Source organism: Siniperca chuatsi, linkage group LG14 (assembly GCF_020085105.1).
Source record: "Siniperca chuatsi isolate FFG_IHB_CAS linkage group LG14, ASM2008510v1, whole genome shotgun sequence".
Taxonomy (NCBI): Eukaryota; Metazoa; Chordata; class Actinopteri; order Centrarchiformes; family Sinipercidae; genus Siniperca; species Siniperca chuatsi.
The window spans coordinates 12,259,712-12,279,267 of record NC_058055.1 but is presented as its reverse complement, the minus strand read 5'-3'; the positions used below and the strand labels follow the sequence as shown (position 1 = coordinate 12,279,267).

The 19,556-nt window shown below is 39.5% G+C and overlaps 3 protein-coding genes across 4 annotated transcripts; all 3 read left to right on the top strand.

Annotated features, from left to right (window-relative positions):
- The first annotated feature begins 203 nt into the window (after nt 1-203).
- Nucleotides 204-3,204, top strand: prdx4 (peroxiredoxin 4). Its single transcript, XM_044221608.1, has 7 exons — nt 204-530; nt 1,529-1,646; nt 1,763-1,879; nt 2,107-2,229; nt 2,564-2,694; nt 2,855-2,889; nt 3,080-3,204. Exons 1-7 carry the CDS (start codon nt 320-322, stop codon nt 3,128-3,130), a joined length of 786 nt encoding a protein of 261 aa, XP_044077543.1. The 5' UTR covers nt 204-319; the 3' UTR covers nt 3,131-3,204.
- Nucleotides 3,205-5,113: 1,909 nt separating this feature from the next.
- On the top strand, nt 5,114-8,486 carry LOC122887914 (diamine acetyltransferase 1-like). The gene is made up of 6 exons (XM_044221606.1): nt 5,114-5,345; nt 5,467-5,518; nt 5,622-5,702; nt 5,810-5,911; nt 7,854-7,894; nt 7,993-8,486. Exons 1-6 carry the CDS (start codon nt 5,280-5,282, stop codon nt 8,158-8,160), a joined length of 510 nt encoding a protein of 169 aa, XP_044077541.1. The 5' UTR covers nt 5,114-5,279; the 3' UTR covers nt 8,161-8,486.
- A 1,071-nt stretch (nt 8,487-9,557) lies between these two features.
- Nucleotides 9,558-19,297, top strand: LOC122887913 (zinc finger Y-chromosomal protein 1). 2 transcript variants are annotated; one of them, XM_044221604.1, is made up of 8 exons: nt 9,558-9,934; nt 12,289-12,385; nt 12,687-13,001; nt 14,078-14,227; nt 15,320-15,448; nt 15,533-15,667; nt 15,816-15,959; nt 16,349-19,297. In XM_044221604.1, exons 2-8 carry the CDS (start codon nt 12,319-12,321, stop codon nt 17,647-17,649), a joined length of 2,241 nt encoding a protein of 746 aa, XP_044077539.1. In that variant the 5' UTR covers nt 9,558-9,934; nt 12,289-12,318; the 3' UTR covers nt 17,650-19,297. The 2 variants fall into 2 exon arrangements, with proteins under 2 accessions (XP_044077539.1, XP_044077540.1); XM_044221605.1 differs by lacking the exon at nt 15,533-15,667 and having other exon boundaries at nt 9,567-9,934.
- The last annotated feature ends 259 nt before the right edge of the window (nt 19,298-19,556 follow it).

Here is a 19,556-nt window from a genome sequence, read left to right as displayed (position 1 = left end):
GAAGACCTAAGAGGAAAAGGTATGTTGTTTTATGGCAGGGCAGTGGCCTTTATTTATGTATGCATTTCTTTTATGTCTTTTCTATTTATTTATTTATTAAGGGAACTGGGTTAAAGAGGAAAGAATGTGGAGAAGGAAGCGGCCACCATGAGCTAATTAACTCCAGAAGATGGCAGTAATGCAACAACAAGGAAGCCTGCTGCTCCAAAAACCTGAATGAAGAAGAAGAGGAGAAGGAAGAAGGTCTCTTCAAAATCCTGCCCAAAGACCTGAAACGCATAGCCAGGCAGTGGCTACGTGCTCACAAAAGGACGTCACAATGGAGTTTCTTTCTCACACTAATTTAAACAAGGAGCTTTTCTGCGCGCTCTGTGCCGCTCTCCTCCTCCTCAGCAGAGTCGCATCTGCAGAGGAAGGCGCTCATGTGAAAAACTCCCAGTGTCACAACTACGCGGGAGGACACGTCTATCCTGGAGAGGCTTTCCGAGTGCCTGTGTCTGACCATTCCCTGCACCTCAGCAAAGCCAAGAGTGAGTTCCTCTCATGACTTCACAAATAGGTGGCAAGTTAGTATTTGCATAATCAAAAGTGCGCAGTGATTCGCTTCGCTTCCCCTTTCTGACAAACACAGCAGCTGCTGCAGCAGCTCCAGCGTGCTGCTCCTGCTGTCAGGACAATAGAAAACAAACACAGCGTCTGTCTGCAGCTTGTGTTCATATTTGATTGGCTGCGTCTTATGGTTTAATTCTCAGGTGACAGTTTAGGAGGTTAGTAAATTTTTAATCAGATGGTCTTTGTAGGACACGTCATTCTATGAAATTCATCGCCATTCCTCCCTCCGCCCCTTCGACACATGACGGTGTATGGACCCGCACCAACACTGCTCATAACACCAGAGGGTTGGACAAAATAACGGGAGCACTTGGACATCCGTTAAAGTCTTGTGGTCATGTTTGAGGCCCTATAATATGCAGCACTTTAAGCAACTGTAAGTGATTGAGTTAGTTATTATACTGCTGGCCTCTGTTCCTCTTCACAGTTTCTCTGTTTGTCACGTGTCGTCATGAGTTTTGAGACTTTACCCCATGCCACTTTAGCAGTGTTTGTGCACCAGCAGTCATGAGCTCTGTACTCTGTTCCACTTGCCTTATGTTGCCCATTGTAATTGAGACAAACATTTCAATGATGTAATGCATACAATGTGAGTAGTATGTGTTGACACATTATGTCAGATGTAGGAAAACTGCAACTGGCAGTTTAGATGTATACACTTAACAACCTTATGGCCTCAAAACACCACACTGGAGTTAAATCAACTCCTCTAAAAGTGTCAAAATACTGAAGATTCTTAATGTGCCATTTAAAAGCTAAAGCACTACTGTAAAGAATCTGTAGTCTTTTTTTTTTCCCTGCACAGTTTTGCTGAAATACATATGTGACTTTAGTCTTTGCAGCAACAAAACGCATATCATGAATGTAAAAAAAAATCCTGGTTTTATCAATTCATGTATTCTTCTTCCTACTTAAGTTTCAAAGCCTGCACCACACTGGGAAGGAACAGCCGTCATTAACGGTGAATTCAAGGAGGCGAAGCTGTCGGACTACAGAGGCAAATATCTTGTCTTCTTCTTCTATCCTCTGGACTTGTGAGTAACATCTAATACACACATAACATAAGCACATCATTTGTGATGCTGGGATTGCTGCACAGTAGAGTAAATTCTTATGTAAATGTGTTTTTTTTTTTTTCTGACTTTCGCAGCACATTTGTCTGCCCCACTGAGATCATTGCATTCAGCGATCGTGTGCATGAGTTTCGTGCCATCAATACAGAGGTGGTCGCCTGCTCTGTCGACTCCCAGTTCACCCACCTGGCCTGGTAAGATTACTGTCTGCATTACACCCACAAAATGCTGAATAATGACCCAAATACTTTGGAATTTCAATAAATACATTTAAGGGGTTCAGGTGTTTTTTCTGAGGCGGAGTGGGTGCTTTTCTTTAATGTTTTTCCCCCATTAATTTGATTATTTTGTGCTCCAGAGAATCATTTAACTGTACACTCAGAACAAGCTTTGTTTTTCTCACATTTCTTGTTATTAATAGGATCAATACGCCCAGAAAGCAGGGTGGACTTGGACAAATGAAAATCCCTCTGTTGTCTGACCTCACTCACCAGATTTCAAAAGACTATGGAGTCTACCTGGAGGACCAGGGACACACACTCAGGTACAGTTTCACATTTACATTTATGACCATTGCCAAAGAGGTTTATAGGTGATCAACTTAAAGAAACATGTCCTGTTTATATAACACACTTAGGTGCTTTAGTGAACAAAAGGCGATAAGTTATAGGAGCGGGTATAAAAGAAACTGCAGTTTGGTTGGAATCAATGTATCTTCCTGAAAAACTTTAACATGTATAGGAATCACATTAGGTGCTTCTGCAGTGTGGAAAATGTGCTTCATAACTTTCTAAATTATATCTAACTGGGGATTTTCACAACCATGGAGAAGTTAACCGTAAAAAACGAACACTAAGTCATGCTTGAATCTCTCTCAGGGGACTCTTCATCATCGACGACAAAGGCATCCTTAGGCAGATCACCATGAACGATCTTCCAGTGGGAAGATCTGTGGATGAGACTCTGCGGCTGGTGCAGGCCTTCCAGTACACTGACAAACACGGAGAAGGTGCGAGAAGCTCATTTAAACAAATTGATGCATCCATTGCTTTCATGGCTATAATGGAGTAATACCTGGAGACTAATAGCTGGTTTTCAGTGGATTCTTTGAGCTGTTTTTCTTGTGCTGACTGGAATTGTGTCTTTTTTTCTTTTTTTTTTTTTTACAGTGTGTCCAGCAGGATGGAAGCCAGGCAGTGACACAGTGAGTATCATCATCGGGGCTGTGACTGATTTAGATCCTTGGTCACTAGTGTTGTTCTATAACAGATGGAAGATCTACATTAGTCACAGCCTGGTTTATAGCATATTCTAGTATATTTCTATTGTCTAGTGTAGTTCTTATTATCATAAAAAAATTATTGTGCACTAATTTAATTCATTCTTTCCCACAGATCATTCCCGACCCTTCAGGCAAGCTGAAGTATTTTGATAAACTGAACTGATCTGCGTATCTGTCGTCCCAGTCTGTGAAATCCACCACTTACTGAAAGTTCAAATAAAACATGTTTTCATAAAATACTGTCTGTCTGGTCTTCATCTTATAGTGACATGACACAACATGGCAGTTTTAGCTCAGTTCATACCTTTTTGTTTTCTTGAGTGCAGAACGTTTCAAAGCCTGCATCACACTGGGAAAGAACAGCAGCTGTTGATGTGAATTCCCCCCAGTGGCTGCCAGATGCTCACAAGCAACAACAGATTACAAAGCTGATACACACTGATACGCAAAAAAGCTCCTTCGTCCAGCAGCACTGTGTACTTTAGATGCTGAAAAAGCCTTTCGATCGAGTTGAATGGCCCTTTATGTTCAGTACCCTGCAAAAATATGGTTTTAGTAACAATTTTATGCAGTGATCAGGATGATCTACTTGAAGCCCATGGCATCAATAAGAACCAACAACCAAATTTCAAAACCTTTCATATTACATCGAGGTACGAAACAAGGATGCCCAGCTTCAGGACCTTTATTTAATCTAACCATTGAACCATTAGCTGAGAAAATAAGATCTGAAAAGAACAGTAAAGGCAAAAAAATTTGAAGTCAAATCTATAAAATATCACTATATTTTGATGACATCATCCTCTACTTAGACTCCACACTTATCACATTATTAATCAATATGGCTCACTTTAAGGATACCAAGTAAATTGGGGAAAATATGAGTTGCTGCCTTTTAAATAAATATTGCAGTATCGCATGTGTGCAAAGTACAAATATTAAATGGAAACAAATGGAAAGAATACAACAAATGGTTATCAGGGATAAACCTTTTACAAATATTTAATAAAACAAAGGCAAATATAGAACGAGGGTTCAAATGTCCAATATATGTGGGGTCGAGTGAACATATTAAAGATGAATATTCTTCCTGCTGTCAACTACATCCTAAAGCTGTTACCTGTAGGTAGCTTTTAGACTACAAAATAATGAGACAGAATATGCTGAAAGACACAGTGGACAAGATTTTTTTTTCTACTGATTTAGGCTAATAATCATTTCCTCCCTATTCTGTCAGTGCTGTTTTACTATATTAACTATATACTATACTAATATATACTATATTAACCATGCTGTAAAAGATAAGTGCAGTGAAATTGAAGGATAGTGTTCATGACTGATATTGATTGAGGGGTGCATCGGTAAAGGGTCGGTTTAGATTTGTATACAGGTTTGGAAGGGGTTAGAAATGGTGTGACTTTCTCTTCTGTTTGTATTTTGTGAGTCAATAAAGTATTTAAAAAAAACAAAGAGTCAAGAAAGAAGGATCATCAGACATATTTACCATACTTGCTGTACCAGTTATGGCCTTGCCGTGTAAACCAGACCCAGGCTTAGTCAGTTACGACGACTTTCCTTAGCACTTACTCAAGGGATGAGTGCTTGGGGAGTGCTCTGAGAGCAAAGTGCAAATTCTGGGTAAACAGTTTATACTTAATTTCAACATCACCTCAGAAGAAACTCCTTTAAATAATAAAGGAACAGGAAAATGAAAGTGTACTTACTAATAACAGTGCTAAATGTATCAAACAACAGGCCCATGCTGAGGTTTTGCATCTGGGAACATTAACTGAAAGTGTAGCTGACTAATGACTGGGAGAGCTTGTGGAGAAAACAGTATTGCGTTTGATTTTCTGCAACTGAACTAATGCAAAGTTAAAGAAAAGTTCTGGAGTGTATATAAATTCTGCACGTTGAGTACCGGTGCACTGATTTAAGAATAGCGCAACTATTGACGGACTTATAGAACTTATGTAGAAATTATTTATGTACTGGTTAATATTTACCTTTCAAATGACAACTGAAGTACAGTGATCAACACAAAGATAAGGAGTCAACTGAAAAAAGGAAAGGGCTGTTTGACCATATATGGATTATTGAACCGGTCTCCCTCCTCCAGAGTTATATAAAAGGGAAGTTACTGAAGCTGCTGTACCACTCTGTGCGACGCAGCCAATGCAATTGTCTATACGCTGGGTTTCTAAATTCATTGCCGGGGGGTGAACTCCTGAGGAGCGGATGAAGAAACAAATTTTGCTTTTATTCACATTCAGAGGACTAGTAAGCAAAGGGAAAAAGAGTAAAAAGAGAAAATGGCCAGTTTTATATTACGGAAAGCTGAACCCAACGATGTGTCCGATATCCTGCGACTCATAAAGGTACGCCAAATATTTTAACAACCAATAGGACATTTGGGCCATTTGACAACAAACTTATTATCTCTATTAATTAACTGTAGTTCCAGTTAAAGTTTCTTGTTTCTTTCTTTTCACCTTTTAGGAACTTGCTAAATTTGAAGAGATGGAGGAGAAGGTCATGCTGACAGAGAAAGGTGCTTTAGTTTATGTTGAACTATAAGCGTACATTTTATACATATATTTACCTGGATTTTCAAAAATGTTGTCAGACTTATAAAGTCAATATCCCACTTGTAGAGCTACTTGAAGATGGCTTTGGGGATCATGCATTCTACCACTGCTTAGTTGCTGAAGTCCCAAAAGAGCAGAGCTCAGAAGGTAAAAACATGTTTAACACAAAACTCTTCACAATTTAAGAGTCATATTTCCTAAGACATATGTTTACCCTTTCAATTTAACCCCTAACTAGTGGTGTTTTCTTCTAGGATGCACTGTGATTGCCTTTGCCATGTACTACTTCACATATGACCCTTGGATTGGAAAGCTTCTCTACCTGGAGGACTTCTATGTCATGCAGCAGTTTCGTGGTAAGGGTGTTGACAAGTGCTGTTATATGATGGTGGTAAAGGTTAATAAGTTACAGAGAAAACGTTTAGAGGCAGATTTCTACACACACTCAAACAACTTACTGTTTTAATGGATGACAGATTCTGTCCAGGAACTATATAAGTTTGTGAGTGAAAGTAAGTCTTCCAAGTGTTGTCTCGACTCAGTCCCCACTACATTTTTTAAGAATTGTTTTAACTGTATTCTTCACTCTGTCAGAAATATCATTAACACATCTCTTGAAACTGGATGTTTTCCAGAATCCTTCAAAACTGCAGCTATAAAACCCCCGTTGTAAAAAAACAAACTTTGATACTGATGTCTTAAATAACTATAGGCCTATATCAAATCTCCTACTTTTAAGTAAGATACTGGAACGGGTTGTTTTTACCCAAATTACCAACTTCCTGAACAAAAATAATATCTTTGAAAAGTTTCAGTCAGGGATCAGGGCAAATCATAGCCCTAAGACAGCACTCACCAAAGTTGTCAGCGATCTCAGGATTAGCACTGATGCCATCAAGGTCTCTGTTTTAGTTCTACTAGATATAAGTGCTGCCTTTGACAAAATTGATCACACTATTCTTATCGAGCGCCTTGAGAACTGGGTTGGCCTCTCAAGGAGTGTTTTAAATTGGTTCCACTCACACATATCAAGGAGAAAGTTTTTTGTCACTATGGGAGATCACGTTTCACCTTTTGGTGTTGCTCAGGGAGGCTGCTTTGGTCCTCTGCTTTTTTCGTTGTACATGTGTCGTTTAGGTGATGTTATCAGAGAACATAAGCTTAATTTCCACAGTTATGCTGATGACACACTGTATGTTTCAATGGACCCAAGCAAAACCTTTGCCATTTAACAACTGGTTTGGCTGCAGTAAACCAGTGGATGCAGACCAGCTTTCTTAAATTAAATGGTGAGAAAACCGTAATTTTATTAGTTGGTCCACAAGCAAAAAGAGAACTAGTTCTCGCCACAGGTTAAATCAGAAGTCACAAGCCTGAGCATTATCCTAGACTCAGACTTAAACTTTAAATCCCACATAAAGAAGGTGACCAAAGCAGCTTTCTTTCATTTGAGAAATATTGCAATGGTGCGGCCGTTCCTATGCCAACAAGATGCCGAAAAACTTGTCCATGTGTTTATTTCAAGTACATTAGACTACTGTAATGCTCTTTTCACCGGTCTCCCAAAACGATTCATTGATAAACTACAGTAAATGAATAACTCTGCTGCCAGGCTTTTAACCAGAACAAGAAAGAGAGAGCATATCACCCCAGTTTTAACTAACTTGCACACTCCCAGTGTCTTTTAGGATTGATTTTAAAGTTCTTTGAAGGCTCTTAATGCTTTGGGACCGGCCTACATTATTAATTCTTTGTCGTTTTATAATCCTTCATGACCTCTTAGATTCTCTGCTGCCGTTTTTTTAAATACAGACTATCACACAAATAAGAAAATCGGCAGCTCAGCTTTTTTTAACTATGCACCAAAACTTTGGAATTCCTTAACCAAAGCTATAAGAGACACAAGCTCTGCAAACATTTTTTTAAAAAACGTACTTATTCAATATTGCTTTTAATTGTCATTCTTCCTTTATTTTATTCTTATCTTTTACATATTTCATTGTTCTTATGCCTTCCTTTGTTTTATTTCTATCTTTCATATATTCTGTTGTTCTTAGCATACCTGTTCTTGCTATTTGCTGCCTCTTTTGCTTGTTATTCATTTGATTGCTTGGTTTTATTGCACTTCTTTGTCTTTATTGTTGTTTGTCTTGTTTTTAATTTGCCTATTTTTATTTTTTCTCTTGTTTCTTCATTTTATTGTAAAGCAGTTTGAGTTACACCACCTGTATGAAAGATGCTATATAAATATTATTATTATTATTATTAAGTGCACTGTGTACATTTAATCTCTCACAGGTCTTGGCATTGGTTCAAAAATCCTGAAGGTTCTGAGTGAGGTACGATGTTAAAGCTACTTTGGTGACAGATTCAACTTACTATTACTGTATTATATACTTCATATGTCCTTGTGTTGTTTTGTTTTTTCTTCCCCTAGACAGCAGTGAAGACTCGCTGTAGCGGAATGCACTTCATCGTAGCAGAAAACAACACAAAGTCTATTGAGTTCTACAAGCGGAGGGGAGCAGCTGATCTCTCCTCTGAGGAGGGCTGGCATCTTTTTGAGATTGAAAAGAAGGACCTGCTGAAAATGACTGCCAAATAGAGTTTACTGTGAATTGACTTGTACTGACTGTTGGTGATAACAATAATTCTGTTTTGTTTGATCAGTGATTTGACACAGTCTTAATAAACACATTCGAAAATCAACTGTTACCTTTGATAATAAACACAATAAACACTGCTAATTTCAGTTAATCTGACCGAAAGACCTCTGCTAATTATGAAGACTGTGGTTTGGGAATAACAATGCTAACTATACTGCTGGCTGATAGTGTTTCATTTGAATCATTTTTGGAGGCCTATAAAGGTACAATTCTCCAATGATTTGAGAAAAGTCTCAAAAAATAAACATGATTTTGTGTATTACAAGTTTTTTTTCTTTTTTCGTAATTGATCAATCATCTCTGTTTCATATTGTGACCCTCTGTTGGGCCCTGACCCCCAGGTTGGGAACACTTAATAATTATTTGCAGAGGGAGTGTTTTTGTTTTGCATTCATATTTTTTTTTTACCGGCATTACAATAAATCCATACATTTTTAAATAACTTCTGAATTAAAGGGTACCCAGGACGGAACCTTTGGTTGTAGTATTACAAATACCAAGTTACAAGACAATGTTAATCCTCATGTGCCAGTATCTTAGAATCAGTGGTGGAAGTTTTCAGATCTTTTAATTAAGTAAAAGTAGCCAAAACGTCAAAATACTCCATTACAAGTAAAAGTCCTGTAATGAAAATGTTGCTTAAGTTAAAGTAAAGAAGTATTATCATCAAAATGGATTTAAAGTATCACAAGTAAAAGTACTCATTATGCAGCAGAATGGCCCACCAGTGTTATGTTGTTATATATTATAACACTGGATTATTATTAGGAATGCATTAACATGTAAGTAGCATTTTAACTGAACTAATTACTATTTTACATATTGCTAGTTTAATTTTAAACAAATGTATTTTGTTACAATTTATGTTAATTTGTAAATGAACTGTCAGATAAATGTATTTAAATAAAAAGTACTAAGTTTACAAGTACATCATATTTGTACTTTAAGTACAGTACTTGAGTAAATGTGTTCTAAAATTGTATTTCAAATGCAGTTGATGGGTAAATGTGGGATATTTTGTACCTTTCTACCTCTGCCTGCATCAAAAGAATGTGGAGAACCTAAACTAAAGCCACTGCCACAGGAGCTGAGGTTGTTGTGAAGAAACAATTGGGTTTATACACTCAGGATGAAATGTATACTGTCTTAGTGTGTTTCGTTGGAAACTAGTCAGCGGTTTGTTTAAATGTCGGATGCTCTCCGCCTTCACTTCATAGTTTAATCACCTTTTATTGTCCACTGCACCGCTGCATACGAGTCTGCTGTTTGGGGATCTGAAGCAGTCTTCATCCCGTTGCTAGCTCCACCAACCTCGGGGCATAAACTAATTCAAATGAACACTACACTGCACGTTTTGACATATCCCGCTTGAACAGCGGTCCTCAGATTATGGCCTGTTTGGTGCCTGCCGGTGTGATTTCCACCACAACCCTTCCGCATTTTCCTGCTGCTCTCGGGCTGTGACGTGTCGTGCTGACGGCGGCCTCGGAGCTGGAGGAGCGGGGGGCTGTAGCATGACAAGATCTGGCTCCAGACGTCCTGCTTTGCTTTCAGCAGAGATCCAGAAACAACCCCTAACCCCTCCTTCTCTGCTCCTCTCCGGCCCGCCCAAATAACACAAAATTCCCGACTGAATCCTGCCCGAGTCTGGGGGAACCAGTCGGCCTGGGAAGCCGAGGAGCGGACAGAGGCCATCCCTGCAGCATAAATCTGGTACGCGGGTCATTTTTGCTCTCGGGGCACCCGTTTGCTGAGATATGTTTGCATTTGTGCGTGTCCGTGTCTCTTTGTTTTTGCATGCATGTGGTATTTTAATTTATTTCTTTATTCTCACCGAGAGGCCGCAAAGGGTTGGGCCTTTTCTTCTCAGGCCCAGGCCTCTATAGAGGCCGTAATTGGTAATTCAGGCCTATCCGTTTAGCTAGCTAGCCTGCTGAAAGGAGCGGGTTTTTTGTATTCGCCAGTCGCCGTTGGTTAACGTAGTTTGTAATAGATTATAACGGTTAATATAAAGTATTGCCTTCAACAGAAGCGCAGTTAACAGTTTCTCAATGTCGAGGGGATTTTTAATTAGTGTTAAAATTAGCAGTCGCCCAGACACCAAGCTAACAAAATGGCGGACACTGGTGCGATGAAAATCGGTTGTAGAAAATGAGTGTGTGTGTCCGTCCGTGTGTGTGTGTGTTTAGCCTCATTCAGCTAGCTAGCTAGCTAGGTAGCTGGCTACTACTACAGAACCGCACCAGTGTAGACCTAACGTAACATCATTTTCTTTATTTTGTAGTTTTATCTTACTGCATGTATATTGGTGCAATCGGCTATTTCTAAATACGTGTTTTGGCTGTGACAGTCGGACTGTGTAATCAGTGCTAACGCTACGTTACTCCAGTGGTCAGTTGAAGACATTGCCGTTAACGTTAATCATCTCATCGGGTTTTACACTGTTTAGTTTTGCATGAATGAGTAGCTAAGTTAGTACGATCACCCTAGTAGGTTTTAACGTATTGGCGGCATCTTTCAGCACTCTGTTGTGCGCCACATCTCTACACACCGTTGTAATCATTTTCCACCTGGAGGTGGGGGATGGTACATTCAGTGGAAATTAAATGGCACCCCGGCTGCATAGTCCACACCACTGTTTACATCTCTGTATCCCCCTGTGTGTGATATTTTTGTCGCACAATATCTTATCTTCATCTCCTTGATGAAGGTAGTGCAAATTAGGTTGAAATATTTATTTTAATTTTGAAGTAGTGATGCAGTCATGGTAATTATGCCACTGGTCATTTCCCTTGCTGTCATTTGCCGCAGCCACAAGCTTACACTGCAAAAATCTGTCTTCTTAGTAGTTATTTTATAGATTGAGTTTTTTCCCCCGTAAAATTCACTCAGTTTGCCAGTGAGACCAGACTTCTTTCCAGTGCAGTTTTTTATATATATATCAGGTGACCTCATGTTGTTGTTTGTGTGTAAATATATGTGAATAAAATAAATGAAGCTCTCCACAGAGAAACTTGTTCATTGCAGCTGCAGGATACAACGCATAAACAAAGAATAACAACTGACAATTATATAATATTTATTATATAAGTAAATATGTCTTATTATGCAGGATATTATTTGAAAAGGTTCTATACTAGTGCTGATTCAGTGAATAAATAGTCTGAAGTACGAATTAACAATTAATACTTAGATACCAGCTTTTGGTGCTTGACAGTTTTCATTGCATGGTGCTACACAGTTAGACACATTTTAGTTGCTACCAAAAAGTATTAAGGTTTGAAACCCAGCCCTGTTTCTAGTAGAAAATGTCAAGTGTGTACAATATTTATGATATCAAGCCCAGAGAAACCAATACATAACAGTATTTACGGCAAAATGGCTTGACAAGTCTTTTAAGGATGGATATTAGCTGTTTGGGCGATGCTCAGGCGATGCAGTAGTCACTCCATCATGTGAATCACATTATAATGTCATATGAACACACACACATACACCATGTTATTCTTCAACAAGCAAAGGATGACAAGCTCATTGTGGCTTTCTCTGGGCACATATGGAAAATAGATTACTTGATTCTGTATAGGTAAACATACAGTGCTAGAATCACATTTGATGGTTTGTATCATCTGGTTTTCTGTTATAAAATTCAGATAGTTTCAAATCACATCAGTGACCATGAAAAAACACACAAGATTTTCACTTGAGGGGGTGCAGATTCACTTGTTTGAGGTTCACAGTTCTAGCACACACAGCACAAGGAAAAACACTACTTTTTCAAGACAGTTGTCAATACACATCATTTTCTATTATGCAGTTAATATATTGTATGAGGAAATGGACTTGGGTGACCTGCAGTGCGTTGGTCCAGTCTGTTAGGTAAGCATCATACTGAAAAGAATGACAATACATGTATGAAATAATGTGTGAGGATGTAGTGACGGACTGATTTAAGTTACTTTGAGCAAAAGAATGATAATGTATAACTAATCTTATCAATCGTTGAGATTGCTGGGGTTTGCATGGTTCTTCTGTTTAGATCTGAGCTTTCTATCTTTTGCTTTCAGCGCTCCAGTAACAAATGCAGTGCGAGGACAATGGATGAGGATGTCACCAGGCTTGCAATACATTCTGAAGAGCCTAAAATAATACTACACGGATCGGGTAATTAGCCATGCTTATATTTGTGTTTTTATTTACACAAAGTATGTTTGTGGGTTTGTGTAAGTTCTGATAAACAAGGTAGTGTTGGGCATTTCAAGAAACAGGATTCTTTGGGTAGCTAGCTAACTTGGAATATTTGAATGACATAAGTAAAGGGTTGTTCGGAGCGAGATGTTATGGCTGTTCATATTATAGTTGCATGATGTCAGTAGGAAATCAGTAATAACATTTAATGTGTCATTTAAAACATCCACACAAGCAGACTATTTTCTGCTTAACTCGGTAATCCTGCTTCTTCCAGATGAGGGTGGTGCCGGTGGGCAGGAGTTTGTTGTGGAGCTTCAAGAGACTGTGCTGGTGTCAGAAGGCGAGGGGGAAGGCATGGCAGTTCACAGGTTTGCCCCAGACGAGCTAGTCATCCAGGATGCTGTTGAGGATGTGGTTTCTGAGTATGTGCACTGTGATGAAGATGAAGATGTTGCTGTGGAAACCTGCGTGATGGCTCTGGAGGGTGAGGAGGAAGGTGTTGCCATGGGAGACATCCCTGAAGATGGGCTGGACCCAGAGCAGCAGGAGGATGACCAAGATGGCTGTGGAGATTATCTTATGATATCCTGTAAGTTTACTGCTCTGCTGTGCTGGGTTTGGATTTAAATGTGCCATTGTTCCCCTGGAAAGTATACTTAGACCCCATTTACACGTGGCTAAGTGTAAATGAAAGTGTTATCTGGATGTTATTTCGGTATAAGACACTTGAAATGACTAGTGTAAATGGGGCCTTGTACGCTTAGATGTTAATAATGGCGTAAAGTGTTTAACATGACAGAATGTTTAAAAAAAAAAAAGAAGAAGAAGAAGTGCATGACTGGTAGTGGTTTTAAAACCATTTAGGCTAGTTTACAAAGTAAAATAGAGTGATTTTAATGTTACTTTTTTTTTGTTTTTTTTTAATGTTCGGCTCATACAGGAGCTGTTTCTTTATTTATCTATCAAGGGCAGCACTCATCAATGTATTGTAAATTGCCAAATTAGCCAAAATGCTATTTTCATTTGCAGTTCCTGGGCAGATTGATGTCTATTATCTCTGTTCAGTGAAGAAGTGCTGTTGATTTTTGTTGGTTTAAATAAGACAAACCTGTGACACTTTGTGTCCAAAATATTGCCTTCTGTGCAGCTACTGAGTTTGTGAACTGTTTTAGACAGTAACAAATGTCACATTTTAAACATCTCTGGTACATGGCCACATAATTAGCACAAGCAGCCAGATTCCTTTCATTCTGTAATAATTGCATCAATTATGCAGCACTGACTGTGATTTAGTGTTAGAATTTCATCTGAACTTAGTGTGTTAGTGGAAACGCAACACACGTTTTTTGAGTGCTTTAAGATCGTCTTTAGCCACTGATGCTTTAATAAATTCTAACCACATATAAGAGGCTATGGGGTGTTTGTTTGAAAGACCGTTTGAAATGGTAGAATTTAAACTCAGTTATGATTTGTTGTAGTATTGATAAACCAGAACTACTTCTGAACCAGTTATTTTGAACTAACTGATGGTACTAGATCTAGTCTTTACTCCAGTTATTAAACATTCATGTTGTCAGAATGTACAATGTCACCAGCTCATGGCTGGCAAACCCCGCACACTTGCACGTTTTTAATGAAATGTGATGTGTGTGTGTCCCTCACTAGTGGACGAAGCTGGCAAAATGGTGTCCGAGGATGGAACAGAGGTAACAGTGGAGGGAGCTGTCGAGGACCAGGAAGTGGAGAAGGATGAGGATGGGCAGGAGGTGATAAAGGTGTACATCTTCAAAGCTGATTCTGGGGAGGATGACATGGGTGAGTAGCAGCTAAGCTTCAACCTCTGTTGGGAATAATGAAGGGTCAAATTATAGCCTGAGTACTAGTGATTGCCACAACATACCCTATTAGATGTGGGTCTTAGAAAACACCAAATACAACAATATACAACTCACTGGTTACAGTTTCTGTTATATCAATCACTAAACACACACACACACATAATTAGATAGAATATTTCTTTTTAATAAATGTTTAAAACAAAACATTTCTAATAAATGTTATTGTTTATTAGAAGAACTTTCTCTTTGTGGAGGTTATTGGCCAAATGTAACGTTTTTTGTTCTTGACCTGAAAACAGGGAAACTGCAGGTCTTATAATGTCTTAAAAAGCATTGAATTCAGGTTCCTTTGTGTAAAAATAAAAAATGAATAAATAAAAAATAAAGGGGGGGGGGGCTTACAGGGTATTAAAAAGTTTTAAATTTCATGTTCAAAAGTACATATGTTTTCTTGCTGTAGGCAGTAATGTTAGTTCTAAAATGTTTTTGTATCAGATTTTGGAATGTCAGGAGAAGTTACACACTTATAAACTTCAAATGGGATAGTTGCGACAGTGTACTGTGCATACAGGACGTTGTTAATCCCTTTTTGTGGAGTTTCAGTCAGCACCATCAGACCTATAGCAAGCACTGCCACTACTGCTAGCTACAGTACAGAACTCATCGTCTCAAAATGCAAGTGAAGATATTAGCAAAAACTTAAATGAATTAATAATTTTCATTTGGTTCATCCATCCATTTTATGCGGCTTTCATGAGTCCCAGTCACATGTATTTAATTGGTTATATCATTAGGAATTATTGTTATCTACTGCTGGGAAGTACTGAAAAAATGTGACATAATAATAATTAATTCTAGACCATATCGTCCCCACTGGTTTTCCATCATACTTTAATACTTGGCTGATATGATTGTAAAAGTGTTAAATTGCATTCTATGTGGTATTTAATAAGGTCTTAAATGTAACTTGGTGAACTCTACGGAAACCCTGGAAAAGGTTTGAGGGCTGAGTTTCCCACAGGATGCCAAATAATTTGTGGCAGATTTAAAAGGTTTTTTTATTTTGCAGGAGAATCTGTTGACATCAGTGATGGAGACACGGAGAGTGTGGCGCTAACAGAGTCTTCAGGCCAAACACTCAGAGAGAAGATGGTTTACATGTCTGTTGGGGATTCTCATCACAATCAAGGAAACCATGGTGAGTCATTTAGATCTAACGCGCGGGGATGACTGTCATGAAACTAAACATCACTAGTTTTGTACATGTTGGGCTCATCTACAGGTGGGTCCAAGGTGACTGATGAGGTTTATATGGAGGTGGTGGTAGGAGGTGAAGAGCCAGTAACTCACGACCGCTCGTATGACAGCGTGTCTCTAAGCAAGGACTTCATGCCTGTGGCCTGGGCAGCTGCTTATGGTCAGCACCCCTGTCTATTAAATTGCTTTTCAAACAACACTGGAAGCCTGTGCATCAACCACGTCTCTGAGTGTCTTGGCTTAACCTTTACAGAAGCTGGTTTGGTTTTGTTTTTCTGGGTTAAAGACACTCTGTTCTGGTCTTACAGGTGCAGAGGATAGCGAGAGTTGTGAAAACCGAAACGGTGCAGCCAGCGCACTGCTGCACATCGATGAATCTGACGGGGTTGATGAAATCAATAGACAACGCAACAAGAGCAAGAGACGGTCAGAGCCTCGCCAGGTGCAGACAGGTAAGAGCAACACAAAGTTAATGGATATGGAAGTTACACTGCTGCACTTTTGCTTGTTTGCTCCGTATGTCACAGAACACTTTTTACCTTACTGTTGCCTTACAAGGACCAAGGATTGATTATGTGAGCACTGATAATGTGTGGCTGCTTAATTTGTTTATTGATATATATTTTTTCCATATATTAAAATCTAGGCCAAACAATTGATAACAATTTGTTTTCATTGGGATTGTTGTTGGTAAAGAATATATGGTAACCTATTAATAATAAATGGTTATTGGTTATTATTTTAAAAGGATTCAAACACAAATGGAAGCTAAGCTGACAAAAAGTTTACAAATAAGAGTGTGTTGTCATTTCTGTCTCCCTCTTGTTATTTTTCTTTCCAGCCATCATCATCGGTCCATATGGTCAGCCTCTGACAGTTTATCCCTGCATGCTTTGTGGTAAAAAGTTCAAGTCACGAGGCTTCCTGAAACGCCACACCAAGAATAATCACCAGGATGTTCTGACGAGAAAAAAGTACCAATGTACAGACTGTGACTTTACCACCAACAAGAAGGCTAGTCTCCACAATCACATGGAGGTGCACGCTCTGAGCAGCAAGGCCTCTTTTGAGTGTGAAGTGTGTGGCAAGGAGTTCCACCAGCAGGCGGCACTGTTCTCTCACAGATTGCAGCACCACCACAGAGAGCCCAAGAGCCAGCCGCCTCCAACGCCCACCAAGATGCATAAATGCAAGTTCTGTGACTATGAAACTGCTGAGCAAGGACTGCTCAACCGGCACTTGTTGGCTGTTCACAGTAAAAGCTTCCCCCACATCTGTGTGGAATGTGGAAAAGGCTTTCGACACCCTTCAGAGTTGAAGAAACACATGCGCACACACACGGGCGAGAAGCCTTACTCCTGCCTGTACTGTGACTACAAGTCGGCCGATTCCTCTAATCTCAAGACACACATCAAGACTAAGCATAGCAAAGAGATGCCATACAAATGTGAGCGCTGTTTCCAGACCTTTGCAGAGGAGGAAGAGTTAATGCAGCACGGACTAACACACGAGGAGAATAAGACCCACCATTGTGCCCACTGTGATCACAAAAGCTCCAACTCCAGTGACCTGAAACGCCATATCATATCTGTTCACACCAAGGACTATCCACACAAATGTGCCATCTGTGGTAAAGGCTTCCACCGGCCATCTGAACTAAAGAAGCACTCGGCCTCCCACCGCACCAAGAAACTCCATCAGTGCCGGCACTGCAACTTCAAAATTGCAGACCCTTTTGTTCTCAGTCGTCATATCTTGTCTGTCCACACAAAGGAGCAACAGGCATCTCCTGAAAAGAGTGAGACTAAGAGGACAGAGACACACACTCCTGTTGTGACACCTAAAAAGTCTGCACCTAGCGGGTCCAGCAGCTCTGGCCCGCCTGGCAGAGTCAGTGCAGCCAGCTTAGCCAGCAGTGTGACTGTAGTTATTGGCAAAGGCCAAAAAGAAAGGAGAATTTACCAGTGCCAGTACTGCGACTACAGCACCGGGGACGCTTCGGGTTTCAAGCGACACGTGATTTCCATTCACACAAAAGACTATCCGCACCGCTGCGAGATCTGTTCTAAAGGCTTCCGACGACCCTCGGAGAAGAACCAGCATATCATGCGTCACCACAAGGACGTGGTGCAGGCAGAGTGACTCTGACCGAGCCAAATACTGTGCCACAACAAAGAACAATGTTGAAGTAACCCTCACACCCCAATCACTGCACCCTCAGCACAACACCATTCACATTGAAATAATGTGCCGTGTGCGTGCTGCACTTAGTCCATTCTGTTGTTTTGCCCTTTTCTTGATCCTCAGCCTAATGTTTGTTCAGAAATGTATACACATGTACATAACGTTAATGCTCTGTCAGAGTTAGCAACAAAACCCCTCCGTAGACTTGCACTTTTAACTGCATGTCCCTTGCTGGTGACAGTGTGCATGGCAGATTGTGCAGACGTCTCTTTGTAGATATACATTTTTAATTTTGCAGCCAGCAATCAGTTGTCAATCACAATGGTCCTAATTATTTGTCTCAGAACTGAAGTGTAATTTTGCTAAACGTTTGCGTCATTTTGTTAAAATGTACTAAACACAGCAGTATGGATTAGCAACCTGTTTCCAGTAGCACTTGCCATCTTGGTAAAGATCATGATGAATGCAGTAATCGAGTCATGTGTGATAGGTGTTGCGTGTGTGAGAGAGTGTGTGTGTGTGTTTGTGTGTATGTGTGAGAGAGAGAGTGAGAGTCTGAATGACAAACAAAGCATCTGTTGTGCTTCCTGGTGCTCTGACCCTACCACTCTGTAACATAGTGCTGTTTGTTGTGTTAACAAAAACACAAGGCTGGCTGTGTACAGCACCCAGAGAAAAGAAACAATCATCCTTAGCTTTGTACACAGGGGTCTACGATCATGAAATTTACACAAAATACACAGTGAAATAGTGGATGTGTCATGGTAGTGAATAAAAGTTCACACGTGCACCTATATCACAATGCGATCATTACCCCATCGCTTGATTATCACATACCTGTCTGATATTTCAGTTTCAAGTCAGTGAGTGTACTGAGTTGTTCCAAACTAGTACCCAAAGCAGTAGAGATGACGCCCTGACTGACAGTATTTTTAGTCCATTAGTGCTACCTGGGGAGTGAAATCCCATTAATTTGAAAAAGCAGATTTTTTGTGATGAGGAAAATATGTTTTCAACATTATTACTGATGATGAGCTGTTCGTACAGATGGTTTCTTTTTTATGAACAAACTTGTTTTTCATATGAATTGACATATCTGTTAAATCACAGAAAAAGCTAAATCTAAGTGTGAGTATGATACCGATATTAGGCTGGGTTAAAAAAAAAAAAGTTCACATCAGTGTCCCAATATAACGGTCTGGTCTAAATTGGAATCGTACAGTATATCTGGTGCTGCTGTTATGATACTATGGACTGAACTCTTCGTTTTCGCCCACACAGATGTGCTTTTGCCAGTAGAAAGGGAAAATGTATATCTTTTTAGATGCAACTTCAGAAGACAGGTGCTGGTGGTGTACTTGTACTATGGCTTTTTACATTTTTGTTATCACCTGTGATTATATTTGTTTTTATATTTATTTCATTTACAAGTTGTTGTATAGTTAAGTGTAACTAGACTTCTATGGGACGTAAATTATTGTTTTGTATACAAATCTGTACAAAGCGTTTAGATGTAAACACTTGATAAAAAGGAAATCTGAACTGTGTTGTTATGGATGTACTTCAGCGTATTTGTTAAAAAAGGTAATAAAAGCAAAGTATTTTAGCCGTTTGTCTTTTTATTTGCCCACATTTTTAAAGTCCCCTCTTTACTAGCTTTAGTCCTTTGTTGGCGCATTGCTGCATTTCTTGCCACATTACCACCCTCTGTAGATCAGTGGAACAATGTGAAACCAATGGCAGGAATGTGTATGTGCGTCTTTGTGCGCGCGCATGCACAAAAAGGGGATCCACTCATGAAACTACTCTATAGCCTACTAGAGGTCTAAAACTCCACAGGGAACCTTTAAGATGAGTACGTACAA

What these genes read in the sequence shown, in the direction of transcription:
- LOC122887914 (XM_044221606.1), top strand. Translation starts at nt 5,280, where the DNA reads ATGGCCAGTTTTATATTACGGAAAGCTGAACCCAACGATGTGTCCGAT. An exon ending in GGTCATGCTGACAGAGAAAG is followed by an intron (nt 5,519 to 5,621) that starts GTGCTTTAGTTT and finishes TCCCACTTGTAG; the next exon opens with AGCTACTTGAAGATGGCTTT. An exon ending in TGTCATGCAGCAGTTTCGTG is followed by an intron (nt 5,912 to 7,853) that starts GTAAGGGTGTTG and finishes AATCTCTCACAG; the next exon opens with GTCTTGGCATTGGTTCAAAA.
- LOC122887913 (XM_044221604.1), top strand. Translation starts at nt 12,319, where the DNA reads ATGGATGAGGATGTCACCAGGCTTGCAATACATTCTGAAGAGCCTAAA. An exon ending in AATAATACTACACGGATCGG is followed by an intron (nt 12,386 to 12,686) that starts GTAATTAGCCAT and finishes TGCTTCTTCCAG; the next exon opens with ATGAGGGTGGTGCCGGTGGG. An exon ending in TTCTGGGGAGGATGACATGG is followed by an intron (nt 14,228 to 15,319) that starts GTGAGTAGCAGC and finishes TTTATTTTGCAG; the next exon opens with GAGAATCTGTTGACATCAGT.
- prdx4 (XM_044221608.1), top strand. Translation starts at nt 320, where the DNA reads ATGGAGTTTCTTTCTCACACTAATTTAAACAAGGAGCTTTTCTGCGCG. An exon ending in GCACCTCAGCAAAGCCAAGA is followed by an intron (nt 531 to 1,528) that starts GTGAGTTCCTCT and finishes TTCCTACTTAAG; the next exon opens with TTTCAAAGCCTGCACCACAC. An exon ending in TTCTTCTATCCTCTGGACTT is followed by an intron (nt 1,647 to 1,762) that starts GTGAGTAACATC and finishes TGACTTTCGCAG; the next exon opens with CACATTTGTCTGCCCCACTG.